Raw genomic sequence first — 20110 nt, 5'->3', positions numbered from 1 at the left:
TATCCAGGCCCGGCCTCAGGGCAAGGCGAGCAATGGGGTTGCCTTGGGCCCGCCCCGGCCTTCATGGCCCTATGCTGCCCGGTGCCCACCTGCCCTGCCGCTCACTCGCTGCCTGGCTAGGAGCCTTCCGGCCATGCAGGGCAGCCACCCGCCTCGGGTCCTGGAAACTCTGCCCAGGCCTGGTTGTATCCCTTGTCTTACATAGGTTGCACCTCTCTAACCTGGGACTCTGATCCGGTAACATCTGGATGTTCCGGTGGAGGGCTGGCGGCTGGGAGCCCTACGGCCTGCAGGGCATGAACTGAGGCCGAGAGCCTAGTACATGGCCCAGTGAGGCTGCCCAGGGGGGTCCAGGGAGCCCGACATGTGGCCCAGTGAGGCTGCCTGGGGGGACCAGGTAGCAGAGGAGGAGCAGGCCAGAAAGCTGGGAGCCAGAGGGGCCAGTGGCAGGGAGTCCAGAAACGATCTCCCCCTCTCCAGCAAAACCTCTCGTCTGGTCCTGAGGGTGCTGGCCCAGGGAGATCCAAGCTGCAAATAGACTGGAAGCTCCTTGGGGCAGAGGCAGTCTCTTTGTTCTGCGTCTGTCCAGCACCGGGCACAATGGGGCTCCTCGGGGGTACCCCAATACACAGCCTCAATACCAGTAACATCCCAGGCGCCTTTTCACCTTTCAGCTCCCCCCTTTCCCTCCCTGCCCTCCACCCCCTCCCTGGCTCCTAGTTAAAAACAACCACGGGGCTTTTCAGCAGCATTGTAGGGGCTTCACTGACATATTCCCCCCCGCCTTGCTGTCGACATCCCATATTCTGTGGCAATGCCAGCTCACCTAACAGTAAAACGCTCTGCCCATTATTTGGCTCGGAGGCTTGGGAGTCTGCCCAGCTCGCTCCCTCTCTCCAGAGCGAGAGCAATGCCTCTCCTCCTCCCCTAGTCGGCCGGGAGGGCTGGATCTGCGAGTTACACCTCCTGCAACCTTCTCGCTCGCTGCTCGCAACCTGTGCTGCAGGGATTTCAGCCAGCACAAAAATCTCTTCTTGCTGGAACTTCTCGGCGCGTCTCCCCTTCACCAGCACCATGGATCTGCAGCGCGTGGGGAGCTGCGCGGGGACCGACGGCTCGGCGGAGAGAGCAGCAAGAGGATAAGTTTCCAGAGCCGTCTCTCCTGCTGCAACAGGTAAGGGCAGGCGGCGCGCTGCTTTTGCAAAGTGAAAATGACTCCGGGCGTCCCCGGGCCGCATGGTCTGGAGGACACCGGGGGAGGAGGGACCAGTCGAGGGTGATTGGGGACGACCTCCTGAAACTCTCCATGCGTGTGAGTCAATCGGTGTAGCCTCCCATTTCAAACCAGCCCCCCACGCCTCACAATTTACGCTCTAACGATTTATGCTCTTAGTGAAAACCAAACAAAAAACCCGACTCACCCAGCAACTTTTGTCATGCTGCCATCCCTCGCTCCCGCGGTCCTGTCAGCCCCAGGAGGTGGAATTGCGAACTGGACTAGGGAAAGCTGGGGGACAATGCTTGCATTTGCTGCCCCTGGCTCCGGCAAGGCCGTAGCCTTTTCCGTTCACGCCCGTAAACTTTATCAAGAGTGAGGGGCAGCCCAGCACACCTGGCTGATGAACGGTGCACAGCGGCTCAGAACGAGCCCCCTCGGCAATGCAAGGTAAAGAAAATTATTTTAACGACACATTGTGCGCAGCCCGTATCTACCCCCAGCTTTTCCTTGCTGCGTCCCTGTTATGCGACCACCACCTCTGTTGGATCTTGTCCAGTACAGGCAAAGCACCGGCCTTCTTGCTCCCCTGACCACTAATGTCACTTAGGGTCATCAGGGTGGTGAAAATGTCAGAGCCCCTGACACCGTACCTACCCCGGGGCTCCTCCTCCTACTGCCAGGAGGGCTGCAAAGGAGGGAAATCAAGGAAAACACTGAGCAGAAACGAGGCCTCGGTGTTTGCTCTGCATTCACATAGGGGTGGGCATCTAAACCGTGTGTTTGTCTCAATGCGTGTTCGATTCTCGGTGCCTTGATGGAGGCCGGAGAGAGCACGCTACACCTAAACTCCCTTAGTGACTGCAGATCAATGGGCGTGCAGCTGTTCTTTCCCCGGCACGCACGCGGCACTGCAGAGAAGGAAGGGAAGAGAGAAAGGAACGCCCAGGCTGGAGATAATATGGGGAAACCCTTAGCAGAGGCAGCGATCGGGGTAATTAACCTCCCAAGGGAATTAAAAGCGGACCAGGGAAAGTGAAGAATCCATAAGGGCAAAGACGACTTCTCCGACAACATTGGTTGCTTGAGATCGTTAGAAAACACCTGGCTCCCGGGAGCTTGCTTTTAACAAATGCCCTAGAGATTACAAAAGTCGGAACAACTTTTTCTTCTACCAATGCACAGGCAGATGGACGCTGGCACGCACCCTGCACTGAGCTCTGGGGCGTCTGCCAGGGCGGTAGGATAGCTCGCAGTTACCGCGGGGTGTAAAATGGTGGGAAAAGGCATTTTGTCCCCGTTGGGGGAAGGGAGCTGCCTGCACAGGTAGCTGCCTGGTTCCAGCTGCATCATTTGCCATTGAGAAGCTTCATTTCTCCCTGCCAAGCATAGATCCAGGAACCATCCATGCTGCAGAGGGGAAGATGTCGGCTTGCCTGGGCTTTCCCGCTGGCTAGCTGGTGAGGCCAGTCTGGCTGGAAAGTTACTAGCTCTTGAGACTGGCCCTTTACTCCCCACGGCTGTGGAAGGCCGGGCAGTACTGGCATTTAGGGGTGCTGAGCTCACTGGCCTTTTTGTGGTGTTACCTTAATACCCAGCACTTCCCGGCCTATCTGAAAGAGTTCAGGGCACATGGGACTTTGAGGTAAATGAAGGTTGGGGGAGTTACTGTGTAAGCGAACCCATTTTGGATTTTATCCTTGAGTTACACGCTTGTTCCATAGGCTGTCCCTTGTTTGCATCACGCATCACACACACACACACACACACACACACACTCTCTCTCTCTCGCTCTCTCTTCATCGAGAACGTTTTTAAAAACAAACCCAACCTGCCCTCTCTGCAGCATTTCCCACATGCAAATGGTTCGACTCTGAAGGAACGTTAAATAGGAAGTTTTTGCAGCAATGGCTGCGTCTCCTGGCCCTTTAAGAGCATCACTTTTACGGGGGGAAACGAGTAACGAACTCATCCTGGGAATCAAACATCGATTAGAAGACAATTCATTTTGCATTATGCTCGGGGAACGGTCGGTCTTGGTCCAGTGCAAATCACACAGGAGCCTCACACCAGCCCGGTACAACCGAAATGGTAGTTTTGTTGTGTGCATGTGTTTATTTGTGCCCGCCCCTGTGCATATGCGGTGTGTGTCTGTGCATATATCAGGGAACATTCTTAATTCTCCTCCAGTGCAAGTGCATAACAAGATTAGGAAGCACCAGAACTTTTTTGGAAATGCCAGTGGCCCATTGTCCTGTTAGAAATCTGATTCGCTGAACAAGCAGTTGGTGCTCTCTGCTGCGGTTTTCCTTGGCAGGCGGGCAGGTTTGTGGCAAAGCAACTTTCCTTCCTGGTTCTTGGAAGAAAGAGCCATGCGGTGTTTGAAGAGGGCAGAGCACATTGTGGGGTAAGTGAGGAGGCAGAAAGGTCTGTAGTTAGGAAATGTTACGGCCTGATCATACTTCAGGTCGAAACTGCAAATGTATTCTTCAGTAGATCCTGCCGATATACTGTGTGTGTCATACTCACCAGGCAAGCAGAGAGAGACTGCATTACAGCTACATCGAGAAAGATACTTACATCTATTACTAAGCAACAGGTAGATGCAGCCAGCGTGTGAATAGCTAGCAGTCCATAGCAATCTGCTCTAGATCAATATTGTAGGTAGATATAGGGGTGGGGGGTCTTTTTTTAACCACCAAAAAAACAGTCGGGGACCGCACAAAAGTGAAAAGCAAACAAACAAACAAGACAAAACCTGCTCACATTCCCCTCGCAACATCAGAGCCGGGGGGGTGGGAGGCTAGTGGATTTTGTAGCCTCCCCACCCCCCACGCTCTGGGGTGGGGCCAGCAATGAGGAGTTACATGTGTGGGAAGAGGGCTTGGGGCATGGGGTCTGGGCAGGAGGGTCTGGGAGAGTGCAGGAATGGGATGGGAGGGCTGAGCAGGAGGTAGGATGCAGGAGCGGAGGGGGGTGTGGGGTGGGAGGGCGCCGCAGGGCTGGAGGGGAACCCCAGATCCAGGCAAACTGGGGGCCAAATTTGGCCCCGGGGCCATAGGTTCCCCACCCCTGCTTTATAGGAGGAGTTGTAACTGACAGAGCCCCGTCATTTGCAGGCAGAATCAAACCTGGGACCTCTGGAGCTTAGTGCAGGAGCTTTTACCACGTGAGCTAAAAGCCAGCTGGCTCTCCGCTAAGGCTGCAGAGCAGATCCATCAGTCTCTCCATAGGTGGGCTCAGTGCCACAAGGCAGGCCAGCACACCAAAGCCAGAAGGGTTCATCGAGATGTCTTGATATCGTAAATAGACGGCTACAATGTCACTAAGCCAGCGTGTGACTGTGACAAGCAGCCCACGGTGACTGTCTCCAAACACACCAGTCTCTACAGTAAGCGTCTCCTCCCCACCATATTTGTCACCCAGCCACATGGTGGTTTCTCTGGGAGTAGGGACTGTCTGTGTCATTTGCTTGTCCCGGATCTAGAAATAACTAGTGAGAGCAATAGTATGATAGCCCTGCTCGGGGAGCGGATCTTCCTGCATCTACTAACAGCTTGCAGGACTGGCATTTGTATAGGCTGTCTGGACAGCCACCCCAGTGACTGAAACATCTGCCCCGTGGAATTTTCCACGCACATTTCTGTACCGTGGCTCCCTCGGCACCCACAGTGCGCTGCTGAACTGGTTGACTCGAGTATCTAAACGGATGTTACAAGGAGGGAGAAACGTTATTCCCCTTAGCCCCTTAGGATAGCACAAGAAGCAACGGGCTCAAATTGCAGCAAGGGAGGTTTAGGTTGGACATTAGGGAAAACTTCCTAATTGTCAGGGTGGTTAAACACTGGAATAAATTGCCCAGGGAGGTGGTGGAATCTCCATCACTGGAGATATTTAAGAGCAGGTTAGACACACACCCACGAGGGATGATCTAGACCAGCGGTTCCCAACCTTTTCCAGATGGGGACACATTTTGACAAATCGGGAAGAGTTGGTGACCCAAAGCAATTCAAAAACGAAGGGGGAGGGGAGAAGAGCCACCTGGGGAGACACTTGGCGACCCTTTTGAAATGGAATGGTGACCCATATTTGGGAAACCCTGATCTAGACAGTGCTTGGTCCTGCCGTGTGGGCAGGGGACTGGACTTGATGACCTCTTGAGGTCCCTTCCAGTTCTGTGATTCTCTGATTCTATAACATCCTACTTTACACTCTGATGATAAAGAAGCACCTGGAAGAACCAGTGCAGAGCAGAGAGAGGTGGAGTCAGAGCTGCTGTAGACAGAGCAGAAAGTTGGCTTGATGGGGCACATGTGCCCTGGGACCAGAAGTAAAAACCAGCGGGTGGACTGAGTTGCCAAGAAAGAAAACCGGCAGTAGAGAGGGGGCATACAAATGCAATGAGAGCCCTGGGAGAGAATCAGAGTTCTCCTGGGAGTCGGTTTGGGATAGAGAGGCTAGGAAGGAAGCGTAACTGCTAGCAGTACGTCTACAAGGCAAGCGGGAGGTGGGTGCAAATACCGCACATGCTACGCCGACCGGAGCGAGCTGCGAATAGCTAGCAGTGGTGGACACTTGGGGTGGGTCTGTACTCTGATCACTTTCCATGCCGGCGCCTGCCCTGCTGCCACGACTCACCTGCTCGGTCAAAGCTGTCTCAGGTATGTCCGCACGTTCACCTCCCAGCTGCAGTGTAGACACCCCCAGGGTTACAGAGCCCTATTCCGGGGCTAGTCCCGCAGGCAGATGCGAACGCTGTGCCTAGAGGGTTGGCAGGAATGATCCCCGAGATGCTCCGCTGTTCCGGACAGATACAAATGAATATGGGCTAGCGGCCGGAGCACAGCGCGACGATGACGGACACAAAAGGGCGGGGTTACCTCCCGGCCATGGGACTTGCAGGGGCTGCTTCGCTCCTCCTCCAGCTTTGGATTGGCTTGTTTTGAATGTAAGGCGCTTTGAGGTTGAGGTGCAGGCAGTGCTTAGTGAATTGCCAGGCATGGCCAGGCACATGCTTACCCTCATCAAAAGCCTTCCCACTCCCCACTTAATGGGAGGAGCCATTGGGCCCAGGTGTCAAAAGAGTTCCAGGCCAGCAAAGGATAAAAGAGGAATAGGCGTGAGGTCGTAGGGTCAAAAGCAGGGATCCAGAAGGGGAACAGTGAGCAGCGGACACAGGACAGTGCCCACTGCTCCTTGAAGGCATCCAAGGAGCCAGTCAGTAGACATGGCTCATAGGAACTCTGCCCGGAGACATGAGGATCAGAAGTAGGCCCATCAGTTGGAGAGCACCTCCCTGTCCAGCTTCCTCCTCCAGATAAGGCACATGGCCACCTTCGAGGGGGGGGGGCCTCATGACTTCGTGGGGCCACAGATGGAATGTGCGAGGGGCAGGAGGAGTGGGGAGATCAGCCACCAGAACCGGAGCAGAAAGAGAAGCCGGACAAGGGGCCACATGTGAGATAGACACGAGTCAGGATCTTCTTCGGTATGTTTACACTGCCACCCTAGTTCGAACTAGGGTGGCTAATGTAGGCATTCGAACTTGCAAATGAAGCCCGGGATTTAAATATCCCGGGCTTCATTTGCATGTTCACAGGCGCCACCATTTTTAAATGCCCTGTAGTTCGAACTCCATGCCCGTGGCTATATGCGGCACGGACTAGGTAGTTCAAATTAAAGCTCCTAATTCAAACCACCGTTATTTCTCCTGAAAGGCACCCGGGAACATGCAAATGAAGCCCGGGATATTTAAGTCCCGGGCTTCATTTGCAAGTTCAAATGCCTATATTAGCCACCCTAGTTCGAACTAGGGTGGCAGTGTAGACATACCCCTTTACACCACAAGGGGGCCCGGTGTCAGGGAGCGGGGCGGGAAGTGAGAGGTGCGGGCAGCATTTTCTGGAGGAGAGCGGATGCGGTGGTGAATTTGTCCTGCACGTCAGAAACGCAGAAGCCTAGAAATCGACCTTTCCAGCTGCTGGCAAAACTAGGAGGATCATCAATGTCCCAGAGCAATCTCCACCACTTCCGGTTACAGGCTAGTCCACAGCCACACATCTCTAATCAAGTCAGGGTGAAAACGGGCCATTCACACCATTGGGTGTGGAGATGTGAATATCCAGAGAGGGCAAATTGCCTTTGTAGTGCGTTAACCAGTTGAGATCTCTATTCAATCCTAAATGAATAGTGTTGAATTTGCAAATGAACTCCAGTTCAGCCATCTCCCTTTGTAATCAGGGCTTTGAAACTCTTTTGTGGGAGGATGGCGCCTTTCGAATCCATTTCTGACTGTCCAGAGAGGTTAAAAAGGACCCCTACAGGTGTGTGTGTGTGTGACCATTCCTGATGTCTGATTTGGGTCCATTTGTCCTTTGTTGCAGAGACTATCCAGCATGGCCACTGTACAGGGCATTGCTGGCACTTGATGACATATAACACATTAATGGGTGTGCAGGTGACTGATGTGGGTAGGTCCTGTGATGGTGTCACTTGTGTAGATGTGTGGGCAGAGTTGCCAAGGGGGCTTGTTGCAGGGGCAGGTTCCTGGGGGAGTGTACCTGAGGTGCATTGTGTGGCTGCTGGTGAGTCTTTGCTGCAGGTTGGGGGCTGTCTGTCAGTGAGGATTGCAGAATGGACCAGTGAGGAGGAGGAGTGGGAGATGAAGGAGGGAGGGAGAGGGCAGGAACGGGTTAGATGAACCCACCTGCCCACCTACCAATGTGGCACAGACTCAGTGCCTGGTTGCAGTCACACAACTAGCCACCCACTCAAAACCAGATGGAACCCTTGGGCGTAAGACCACGCCAAGCAGCAGCTGATGCTGGCCAGTGCTCCGCAGCCTGGCCACAGAGTCTGTACCACACAGGGAGGTGCCCGCCCTCCTTACCTGGTGTGATGAGATGATCAATGTCAAGACTGGCCGGCTACCCCTAGGTCAGCTGGTCTGTGGGGTTGGAGTCGCTCCCTCTTGCTGTCCGGGCAGGAAGAAGCTGGAAGAGCTACACAGAGGCCAGGGCACTTAATTGCTTGATGTGCCTGTGAAATGGGGACAAGGGCATTGCAAGACATTATCTGATCTCGTGTATGAAGCGCTCTGATGGCCTCATGAGACTGGAACCACGTCAGAGCCATGCTGCCTTGCAAGAATAGGCTGAGCCTTTCGGGACCTGAGCAATGCTGAACCACGGGAGGTCTCTATTGTCTAGCAGCATTACCAACGCTGTCACTGCCTCCTGGGCTCTGAGAAGACACTGAGGGGTAAATTAGAGCGAAACAACAGCGCAGAACCCTGAGAGCCAGGACTGGTGGCTGGAAACAAACTTTTTGGGACCGCGTGAAACATGCCCATGCCCACGATAAGTGGACATCTAGCCAACAAAAATCATGCCAGACCACGGATGTTGCCGGACCAGGGAGTGCCGGACTAGAGAGGGTGAGCCTAAAATCATAGAATCCAGGCGACCTCAGGAGGTCATCGAGTCCAGCCCCCTGCCCAAAGCAGGACCAAGGCAGCGTCTGGGCTGGATGTTGCGGTGCCAATGCAAGTCCAGTTCACTTACCCTCCTAGCGATACTCCAAGCTGAGCCCTGCTGGCTTTCTCCTAAGCATCACAGGCCAGCCCACACAGGGGACGGTGATCTCTCTGCAGGCGGTCGTCTCTTGTCTCATCGAGGCATCGATACTGCCGTGACACTGCCCTGTGGCTGGTGATCTGCTCCGACTTTTTCGTGGACGGCTGCAGGACCATGCACTCTTCCAAGCAGCATTACACACCGGCAGTGCTGGTGGCGCGCTGGCTCTAGAAACCCCTCCGCCTGGCGCATGCGTTATTCACAGAGAAAGGAGCGACGTGGAACTGAAGAGAAGTAGCTTGTGTTCGAGAAGGGGAGCCAGTAGCCGGTTGCAAACAGAGGGGAGATACCGTCCAAGCGGTGCCTTTGCAGCAGCGATTTGTGTGGATACGAGTGGGGTGATGTTGCGTTTGCTAAGGCCAGAGGATGCTGCAGCAAAGGAGACACAAGAGCCCAGCTGGGCGATTTCGCGGTGTGGACGGCTCAGAAAGACTATATCTTAGAGCCGTGGCGCAGGAAGAATCAGCAAGTGTTAGCCACACATTGGTTATGTGGCTCTAACTAATTAGTTGGCTCCCCAACTGATTCTTCCAGCACTGAGGAAGAACTTCTGGAGAGGAAGAGGACTATTGCTTAAATTATACACCTCCCGACCCAGTATTACACGCATTACTCTGCCTAATCATACCACTCCGTTTTGCAGTCTCTGTGGAATTGCCTCCTTTTCTGGGTGTTTAATTCCTGTCTCAGGCCCTCACCCAACAATGCCACCAGAGATCCCCAGAACTACTGGAGCATAATGTTTCCATCCAGGGTCAGTTATCCACCTGCAGCATGGCCAGCATAGCAAAGAACAGCATTTAATGAGTCGTTTCAAGCTGACAGACAGACCTCGGGCATAAAATGAACACACAGCACCGGGTTTTAAATAATCAGCCGTGCAGTCCCTGGCTGGTTAGCACTCAGGAAATGATTTTCAGTGCTTTGTCCAAGCCATTTAAAAACCACTGCTTGAGAGTGGGAGGCAGTAGGGGTTAATAGTATCTCATTGTGCGATCAGCTATGCTTTTACTTTACAGAGGTGCTATCCAGTCAAACCTGGCCCCCAACAAGTTTGCACATCACATGCAGCTCACCAAAGCCAGCTGGTCAAAAGTCATGAGGCAGGCCCAGGAAAAAAAAATCACAAGATTGGTTTTACAAATCATGAGATTTTTAAAATAATGAAATGGATTCTGTTTAGATGTCTTGTGGCGGGGCAATGTTTTGGGTTTGCATTTTCAAGTTTTACTTGACAACCGTGAGGGCTAGACACTTTTCTTTCCTTTTAAAAATTGAAACAGAGATTCTCATATCAAACACCTGTTTCCAGGAGGTGGTGCTTTAAGAAAAGTCCCAACTATCATGAGACAACAATCACCACAAAATCATGAAAGTTGGCCACACAGATCAGACCCACACAAATGGTTCCATCACATTGTTTTTATGTTTTAAAGTCCGGTGGCATCATTTATTAAACAGCAACAACATGCCTCGTTAGCCCTCATGACTCAAAGATGGCAAGAATCTGAGCAGTGTACCTAACGGGAAACCCAAGAGCTGCAAGATAAAACTGACCAGTCTTTTTGATACTGACCAAGCTGAGAAACTGGCAAATTGCATATAACTGTGAAAAGCAAATACAGTTTTTCTAACAAGACTTTAGTGCTAGTCAAAGGGGTTTTTAGAGACCTGGATAAATGTCCTCTGGGTGCAGAGATTCTTTTTAAGCCAACATTTTCTATATTCAACAACATTCATTATTGTTTTCATTTTGCAACCTTTGGCCCTACACGAAGTTCTCATGCAGCGTCCCTCCCGTTTGTATACATACTGAACCAGAAGGTGTATTCCTGGATTCCTTCCCCCCTCGGGCTTTGCGCCTGCTAAATAATTTGCTCCCTTCGCTCCGTCCCTGCTTCCTTTGTGACCTTTGCACTTTAGAAGCACAATAAAATGGACCCAGTCATTTGTCATTTGAGCAGCTACAGGGCTTTTTGCCCCTTTTACAGCCTACAAAGAGATAGGCGTGTGTCTGCATGTTCCTCCCGTGACAGCTATTCTGGCGGGGCTCTGGGCAAAGTTTTAAACAGGTGAGTGGGAAATGCAGGGAAGGAGCAGGCTAGAGGATATATGGCACCACGGGGTAGATCTCCTGCAAGAAATCAAGGGAGAATGGGAATCCCAAACCCAGTCTTTCCTCCAGGCCTTGTGGGGAACGGTGCAGGGGGAAGGTTGCAGGCAGGGTGTATTCTAGGGGCAGAGTGCAGACCAGACCCTCTGGCAAAAGAGGCAAACAGCTGGCTTGAGCAAACTCTATGATTTCCGGGAGGAGCAAACAGTCACTTCTACCTCTGGGGACTACAATGGAACCCATCTTCCCCCGATGACAGCTGTGTGCCACGAAGGGCTACACAGAGACGGCGCCTCCGTTCTGGGGGTGCGCCATTTGAGACACCTTGCTCTAGATCAGGGGTGGGCAAGAATTTTCTCAGGGGGGGCCGCTAAATGAATTTTGCTATGTGGTCATAGGCTGGCTCCGCCCCCAGAAGGGGCGGGGCTGGGGTGCAAGGGGCAGGGCTGGGGACTAGCTCCTCCCCACACAGCAAAGGACTCACGGTTCCCGGCCCTGCTGCTACCACGTGGCCAGGCAGCCGCCCGGGGTTGCTGCGGCTATTTAAAGGGCTCATAGCTCCAGCCGCTGCTGGGGTAGCGCTGCGAATGAGAGCCATGGACCATTTAAATAGGATCCTGCTGCCTGAGCCACTGCCGGGAAATTCGGTGGCACAGGCAACAGGCTATAAATAGAAAGCGGCCAGATGCAATCCGCGGGCCAGATCAAAGTGTTAGGCGGGCCGGATCCTGCCCCCGGGCTGCATCTTGCCCAGCCCTGCTCTAGATCCTTCATGGTATGGAGGTGCCTAACTCCCATGGGCCTGAGTTTACAAAGGGTCTGAGCTTCCCCCAATCCCAGTGGCTCCTGTCGGATCTGTAGGGGGTTGGCACGTCCAGAGCTCAGAGGGGTCTCGAGGAGGGTCCAAATTCTAGGCACTGAAAGGAGCGAGGCCCGTGTTCAGTTCAACAGCTATGTTCCCTATTAACTTGCTTGAGTTTGGTTAATTTTGGGGTGCTTCTCTTGGAGGGGCTAGAACTCAGGGTGTTCACTGTCGCTGGTCCCCCACCCCCTTTCTGCAACTCTCTCCCTGCTTTTCTGAGGCGTACCCCAAAACATGCAAGCTCTGACTATTAAATCAAGACTTGCCCTGCTACTGCAGAATCAAAAACTGGCGTCATTGGGACATGGCAAGAGACAGCTCACAACTTTTGGGTCACGTGCTCAGCGGGAGCCACACTGGGTAACTGGGCCTGGCCTTTATCTTGCAGTTCCTGGCAATGTTCCTTCTCGAATCTTTTCCCAACCGTGTGCAGAATAAATGTTGTCATTTGCACCAGGGCATGTGTGGATGTGCACCACCAATAGAAACACATGCTGATGGCTGGAGGTGCTGTGGCCACTCTGGTAATCAGCTGGGTGGCATTTGAATCTCTCCTGCATGGCTGCCCAAGCACTCAGCTTAAGGGAACAAGGCCCAGCTGGGGAAGGCAAGCCACAGCCCCGCCCCTTCCACCCTAGGCCCCGCCCCTGGATCCAAGCCCTGCCCACCCCCAACTGGAACCTTCATGGCCACCTGGGGGCTCAGGGCTGCCATGCTGCAGTGGCCAGGGAGCAGGGCTGCTGCACCATTGCCCCATTCCTCCCTGGTGGCTGGGGAGCCAGGCTGCTGTGCCGTGGCCCCAGCCTTCCCTGGCGGCTAGGGAGTGCAGGCAGTTTTGGCCTCACCCTAGCCTACACCACCTGCCCCCCATGGGGAAAACTGCTATTGGTAATCGTTTAGTTTCCACCCATCTAAAGGATTTCCCCCTCTGAGCCTCATCACCATGCCCGTCTCTTCATTTCAGTCCCCCAGCTTCTGGGACACGCTTTTAACATCCAGTCTCCCCTGGGATATTTAATTCAGAGTTACCAAGGCAGTTCCTCAGTTAACACGCAGCCGGATTAAAAGCACAGCCAACGGATTTACTCGGGACCTGAGTCTGCAGGACTCCGCCCTGCGAGGAATGCGGGTCCCTCTTGGGCTCCTGCACGGAGGGATGATCTCCTGGTATGTACCTGCTGGCACGGACACAGGGAGCAACGTGTAGAACCGCAGAATCCCTGCCAATGCATGTGCCGGGAGGACGGTGGCAGGCCCAAAGGAGCAGAGCACTGCAGGGAAGGGTGTAGCAGGCTCAGGGCTTCTCCAGCCAGAGAGCAGAAGCACAGCCCCCTCCCAGGTGTGCCCCGGAAAGGCCCAGGAGGGGAAAGGCTCCTGGAAAGGGCAGTAGATCAAGGAGAGAGCGTGTGAGATCTGTCAATAAACAGCTTCCCTGAGACCGGGAAGTGTCCTCTGTGGGATTGGGGCTGCAAAGCAAGGTACAGAGGCCATGGATTTAACCCCCATAGCAGATCTACCGACAGGGGGGCCCATGGGGCAATTGCCCTGGGGCCCGGTGATCCAAAGGGGCCTGTAGCTCCCAGCTGACACTGCTACAGCAGCAGGGGCGGCAGACGGAGCTCCAGGGCCCTTGAATTGCCACCAGACCGTTGTGCAAGGTATTCTGCTTAGTTCCGAGAGGCTGCAGTGAGTGCCATGGTCTGGGTCCCCCCGCTTCCGCCTGAGGGCTGACCCCTTCTGGGGGGGGTGCAGAGCTGGCCCCCACACATACCTTGCCCCAGGGCCTGCAGTGGCTGTCGGCCCCGCTGCCTCACAGACAGCGTTTGCCAGCGACCCCTGTCCAGCCCATGTCATGGCGTTCTCGTGTCATCCCTGGAGCCGCTGCTCCGAAAGACGTGGATTTTAAAAAACTTAAGAAAACGAATAGCGATAGAAATGTAGCCGTGTTAGTCTGGTGTAGCTGAGACAAAATACAGGGCTATGTAGCACTTTAAAGACTAACATCTAATAAACCATCTTGTTAGTTTTTAAAGTGCTACATAGTCCTGTATTTTAAAGTGCTACATAGTCCTGTATTTTGTCTTAAGGAAACGAGTGGTCCTGCAGCATTAGAGTCTCACCAGAAAATATAGAGAGCATCATGAGCTTCCGTGGGCACAGCCCACTTCTACAGATGACAGAGGCACAGAGGGAGAAATATAAAGCGGAAAAAGAGGGAAGAGGGAAAAAAAGAAAAAAAAACAGTCAATTAACGTGTCCCTGCTAAACGAGGCTAATAGAGTCGGCTGTAAGGGTCTGATACTTGGCTTTTGATGTCAGGGGATTTGTTTTTCTTGCTTCCTCTAGAAAATAACCTGCTGAAAAGCGTGACCATTTTGAATAATATCACTCCTCTAGAATCCTACAAAGTAATTTAAACCCAGAAAGGGCTACATTCTCTATTTAGCAATAGGCCAAACCCAGCCCCTATGAGCATGCTACACCTAACCCATGAATCAGGGATCCCTGAAGTAAGCACCAAGAATCCCAGAATTACTTACTTCCCGGGCTCACCCTAACGTTCTTTCTCCCTTAGGCCTGGCCTGTCTACACTACAGCGGAAGGTCAAATTGATTTAGTTCATTATGTAGCTGGAGTTGATATATCTTACACTGAGTTTCTGCATCATCCACACAGCGGCTTTGCTTATTCCTCATGAGGAGCAGGAGCAGGGGTTATTGTCCACTCCCCAAAGGATAAAAGAGAGGAATTTTTGGGAGAGAGAAGGGAAGGGAACAGGCTTGGTGAGGTGCAAAATTCTGCTGCCACATTTGCCAACACAGCTCCTATTGACGTTAATGGGACTCGCACAAAGGCCTCCAGAGGGTAGAATTCAGCCATCGTTATATATGTAAAATAGTGTCAGTCGTTGCAAACGCTGAGAATAAGGGCAGTTAAACTGAACTCTTTCAGCAGCGGTTGGAGGAATGTTTTGCTTTATGCTCAAGCTTTCGGCATTGGCCCTGCTAGAGAAAAGGTACCAGATGTGACCATTAATGCTCTGCTGTCATTTGGAAAATCTGCCCTTCTTAAGCGCTGTCTGTCTCTTTCACTTTTTCTTTTTCAAGCACTGGCTCCCTCTGCTCACGTGGATTGTAGGAGACAAGAAACTCTTCCTGCTCTGCAGGCCGGCGGGACGCCCCCCCACAAACACACCCACACATCTTCTTTCTAGCTTCAGCCACTAAAAGAAGCAGCTTCCGACAAGTCCCGACATGCTGCCAGAGTCTTCAGCCCTCTAAGCAAGAAGCAGATCTTTTAAGAGCACAGCTCGCTCGCTCTCATACACACAGCTCTCTCTTTTTTACGCAAACGTGTTGCATAGCTGGCTCAGGACTCAGTGAGTGTCGAGATTTGGGGAAGGGAAATAGTACAGTAGCAAAATGCTCTGGACTTGGCCAACTCTATACTAGCTCCCCAGGACATTGGTTTTTGGTTCGGATATTTGATCATCCACGTGGCCCAAGCCACTTATGCTACGGCTACACATCAGCTGTCTTGTTCCAGGAGCACCAGTCAGCTAGACTGCTGGCTGAGAGGCCTTTACTTATTAATGAAGCTTGGCTGTGAATGACAGAGTCTCGTGTATAGCCCTTTATTCATCAGTCATTAGCCATCGCCACAAGAGAAGCTGATGCCCATGCGCACAAGCCTGGGTGCGGATAATTTGTTCCCACTGTTTGGTGTAAATAGGAAATCGAACCAGTCCTGGCTTTTAAAGAGATAAATCTTAAGAGAGAAAAAAGCACCTGGAAAAACAAGTCCTGCTTGTTTAAATTAGTAAGGTGCCAAACAGCTGGCAGGTACTTGATATGCAATTTGAATTTAAAAGAGGAAGGAACAGCCTCAGATAGCGATCTCCTGGGAGATCCAAAGGAAATATAGGCACCTATAAATAGCTTGAATTACTAGTGAGTAGCCTTGGTTTCATCCTTTACCGCAAAGAGGGGTACCTGTAATACAGGTTACACCTCTAAAATTTAGGAATCTCTGGTCCAGCAATATCCACGGTCCAGCAGGCACTTCATCAGATGTGTTGGAGTGGAAATTACAAAATCCAGAGTATATACAACAGCAAAAGCAGTTACCTGTCAATTGTAAGGCCAGTATTAATTATGTTAATTAAGTCAGGTTGGTCATAGCTTTTGATGTGTAAAAGAGAATATCAAAGGCAGGGGAAATTGGCTTTGCAGTGCATTACCCAGTTAATATCTTTATTCAAGCCCAAACGGATCGTGTCAAATTTGTAAATGAATTCCATTTCAGTTATTTCCCTCTGTAACTGAGTGATAAAATTCCTTTGTAGAAGAATGGCTACTTCTAAATCCATGACTGAATGCTCAGGGAGGTTAACATGTTCCCCTACGGGTTCGTGTGTGTTGCCATATCTGATTTGTGTCCATTAATCCTGGGGTGCAGAGACTGTCCGGTTTGGCCTATATACACGGCAAAGGGGGCATTGCTGGCGCTTGATGGCATAGATCACATTCGAGGATGAGCAGTTGTAGGAGCCCCGATGTTGTCTCTCAGGTGGTTTCATTGTTTTTAAAGTTTTCAACATTACAGACTAACACGTTCATTCTTTGCCTTCCTTCAGGACCCAAGGAGACTACTCCCCTCGCACACCATGGGAATTGCTACAACGAAGCGTGTCTTGAGCTCTGCTTTATTTCTGATGCATTGTCTGGCCTGCGGGGGGCGCTCTGAGAAAGGCAGCTCCTCCCCCTTGCACTTTACTCACCCTTTTTATAACGCCACAATCTACGAGAATTCTGCCCCCAAGACCTACGTCGAGAGCTATGTCAAAATGGGCATTCACGTGACAGACCCAGCGTGGGCCATCAGATACCGAATCGCTTCTGGGGACAGCGACAGCCTCTTTAAAGCCGAGGAGCACATGGTTGGGGATTTCTGCTTCTTGAGGATCAGAATGAGGAGCGGGAACACGGCGCTTTTAAACAGGGAGGTCCAAGACCGTTACCTGTTAATAATTCAAGCGACAGAGAAAGCTTTTGCCTATGACGGCTGGGCCAAAGTGCTGATCCGCATTCTGGACAGGAATGACTTGAAACCTCTCTTCTCACCCCCCTCATACAAAGTCATCGTCGGAGACGACACCCCCCCGAAAACCGCCATCAGCGTGGTCAGCGCCACGGATGCCGACGTGGGTCAGAATGCAGAGTTCTATTACACTCTCCACACCCGCTCACACTTGTTCACGGTGCACCCTACCAGTGGCGTAGTGATGACAGCCGGGAAGCTGAACAGCACCCACCGAGGGAAACACCAGCTGCAGGTCCTGGCTGTGGACAGAATGAGGAAAATCTCAGAGGGCAATGGATTTGGAAACCTGGCTAGTCTGGTGGTCCAAGTGGAGCCATCTGTCCGGAAGCCCCCAGCTATTACTTCAGTGATAGTGACACCATCTGACTCTGATGAGGACCTCCTGTATGCCACATTGTTTGTGGACGCGAATGGTTCAGAAGCCGGGGTCGATTCAGTTGATATTGTGGCCGGAGATCCAGGAAGACACTTCAAAGCCATCAAATCCTTTGTTGGGAGCAATGAATTCATGATCGTGTCCACCAAAGAGATCGACTGGCTGGCTAACCCCTGGGGTTTCAATCTCAGTCTGCAGGCCACGGACAAGAGCAAACCACCTCTGACCTCTCAGGTTCGAGTTATCCACATCCCTCCTTCCAAGTACGTCTCAGCCAGATTTGAGCAGGAAGTGTACAGGGCCCGGCTCAGTGAATTTTCCCCACCTGGGAGCCAAGTTACTATGGTTAAAGTCACTCCAGTCTTCCCACATCTGAAGTATATTTTGAGACCCACTCCCGACAGCACAGGGTTTAAAATCAACCCTCAAACAGGGCTGATCACGACTGTCAGAAGGATGGACTTCCAAGACCAGTCTCACTTTGAACTTGAAGTTACAACAGCCAACAGTCAGGCCTATGCAGCTGTGGTCATTGATGTCACTGATTGCAACAACCACGCTCCAAGTTTTACTCAGTCTTCGTACCGCGACAGCTTCGATGAAAACCTTCCGCCTGGCACCAGCATCTTAACAGTGAAGGCTACCGACCTTGACCAGGGGGAGAATGGGATTGTCACCTACACCATAGCCAACAAGAGAGCTGCTCCATTCGTTATTGATCCATTTTCAGGTGTCATCTCCACCTCCAAGCCAATGGACTATGAACTGATGCAGAGATGGTACCATCTGCGTGTCTGGGCATCAGACTGGGGCTCCCCCTTCCGCCATGAGACCGAAGTTTATGTTTCCCTCATCTTGAGCAACCTTAATGACAATGCCCCAGTATTTGAGAAAGCCAACTGCAGTGGAAGCATCCCCCAGAACTTATCGATCGGGCATCCTGTGGTCACTGTATCCGCCATTGATGTAGATGAGCTGCAGCATGTCAAATACAAAATCCTTTCAGGCAACGAACTGCAGCATTTTGACATGAATCCCATCTCTGGGGTCCTCTCCCTTAGAACCTCACTCAGAGATCTACCTGCCGGACAACCGCCCTTCTATTCTCTGCAAATAACTGCAACGGACGGAGAGAATGATGCTTTGCCTACATCCGTGAACATCACTGTGGTTGGCCCAGACTTCCCAGTCCACATGCAGTGCGAGGAGACAGGGGTACTGCAACAGCTAACGGAGAATATAATCCACTCCATTGAATCTCTGTCTCAGGACCAAGGACTGGAGGAGGAAACCGCTGTGAACCTGTATCACGTGAATCATCATGCACCCCGGTTTGAGGACAACTTTCCAAGGTCTATCGATGTCCTGGAGACAGTCCCAGTCAACTCAACCATTGTTGACCTGGCAGCGGTTGACCCCGATCCTGGCTTTCACGGCAAACTGGTATATGTGATCGCTGATGGGAATGAGGACAGTTGCTTTACAATTGACATAGAAAGGGGTTTCCTCCATGTTCTCTCCCCTTTAGACCATGAACGAACAAGCTTCTACATCCTTAACATTACTGTGTATGACCTGGGCACGCCTCAGAAGTCATCGTGGAAACTCTTGGCAGTCAACGTGTTGGACGCCAACGACAATGCTCCAAAATTCTCACAAGGGGCATACTGGGCAGCGATACCAGAAGATGTCACAAAAGGGACCACTGTCGCGCAGGTCAGAGCGGAAGATGCTGATACAGATGACAACGGGAAGGTGAAATATTCCCTCCTAACCCCCACTGATAAATTTGCCATTAACAGTGTCACTGGGGAGGTGACAGTAACGGGCCCCCTGGACAGAGAATTGTGGCCTCGCTATATGCTAAAAATTGAAGCCAGGGACCAGCCTAGAATGGGCCACCAGCTGTTTTCAGTCACTGATCTGGTTGTGACTTTGGAAGATGTAAATGACAATCCCCCACGCTGCCTCCCAGCCCAGAACCACGTGAAGGTCCCTGAAGACCTGCCCCTAGGGACCATTCTTCTCTTCCTAGAAGCCTTTGATCCTGACACTGGCTCTGGGGGAGAGGTAAAATACAGTCTTATCAACAATGAGGAGAGGACGTTCCACATGGATAGGCTGACGGGGGCTCTCCAGGTGGAGAAAGAGCTGGATTATGAGACGCGGGATTTCTACAATCTGACCGTGCATGTCAGCGACGGCGGGAGGCCAGTCTCTCGCTCTTCATTCTGCCACGTGGCGCTTGATGTCCTGGATGTCAATGAGAACCTGCACCCGCCTCACTTTACCTCCTTTGTGTTCAGCGGCTGGGTGCAGGAGAACAGCCCAGAGGGCACATCGGTGATGACAGTAACAGCTCAGGATGGCGATAAGGGGAAGGATGGAGAACTCCAATATTCCATCAGAGAGGGCACTGGCCTAGCTGTCTTCCACATTGAAGAGGACACAGGTAATGAGGGTCCACTATAGGGGCATACTGGGGGGTGGGGTGCTGTGAAGACTATTTTAAATGACATCCTCTGGCTGGTCTGAATTTTGACCTGCCAGAATTTTTCTGTATTTTGTTTGCAAAGCCCATGATGTCAGATCTTCCATGGGGAGGGCAATGCGCATCCTCATGCGCTAGCTGAAATCATTCATGGGGTAGCTGCTCCTGACGGGAATTCATGCCGGTGGGGAGCAGGCTGTGTGCACCTCCTGCCTATTGAGGGAGGTGGGCAAGGAGAAGACAGCTTGAAAGAGCAGCCAAAGCCCCATAACAGCCCCACTATCTGCTCAGGGGAACTTGGGACTGGGACATGCC

General features: G+C 52.2%; 1 protein-coding gene across 1 annotated transcript in view; it reads left to right on the top strand.

Moving 5' to 3' along the window:
* The first annotated feature begins 929 nt into the window (after nt 1-929).
* FAT2 (FAT atypical cadherin 2) overlaps nt 930-20110 on the top strand; it is an 88818-nt gene continuing 69637 nt past the window's right edge. Inside the window, exons 1-2 of the mRNA XM_075900583.1 lie at nt 930-1174; nt 16462-19756. Coding sequence (XP_075756698.1) covers nt 16492-19756 — 3265 coding nt within the window. The 5' untranslated portion in view covers nt 930-1174; nt 16462-16491. The remainder of the gene's footprint in view (nt 1175-16461; nt 19757-20110) is intronic.

The sequence above is a fragment of the Pelodiscus sinensis genome, chromosome 17, assembly GCF_049634645.1.
Source record: "Pelodiscus sinensis isolate JC-2024 chromosome 17, ASM4963464v1, whole genome shotgun sequence".
NCBI lineage: Eukaryota > Metazoa > Chordata > Testudines > Trionychidae > Pelodiscus > Pelodiscus sinensis.
Note: the sequence above shows the minus strand (reverse complement) of the source record. Positions and strands in the feature narration are given on the sequence as shown.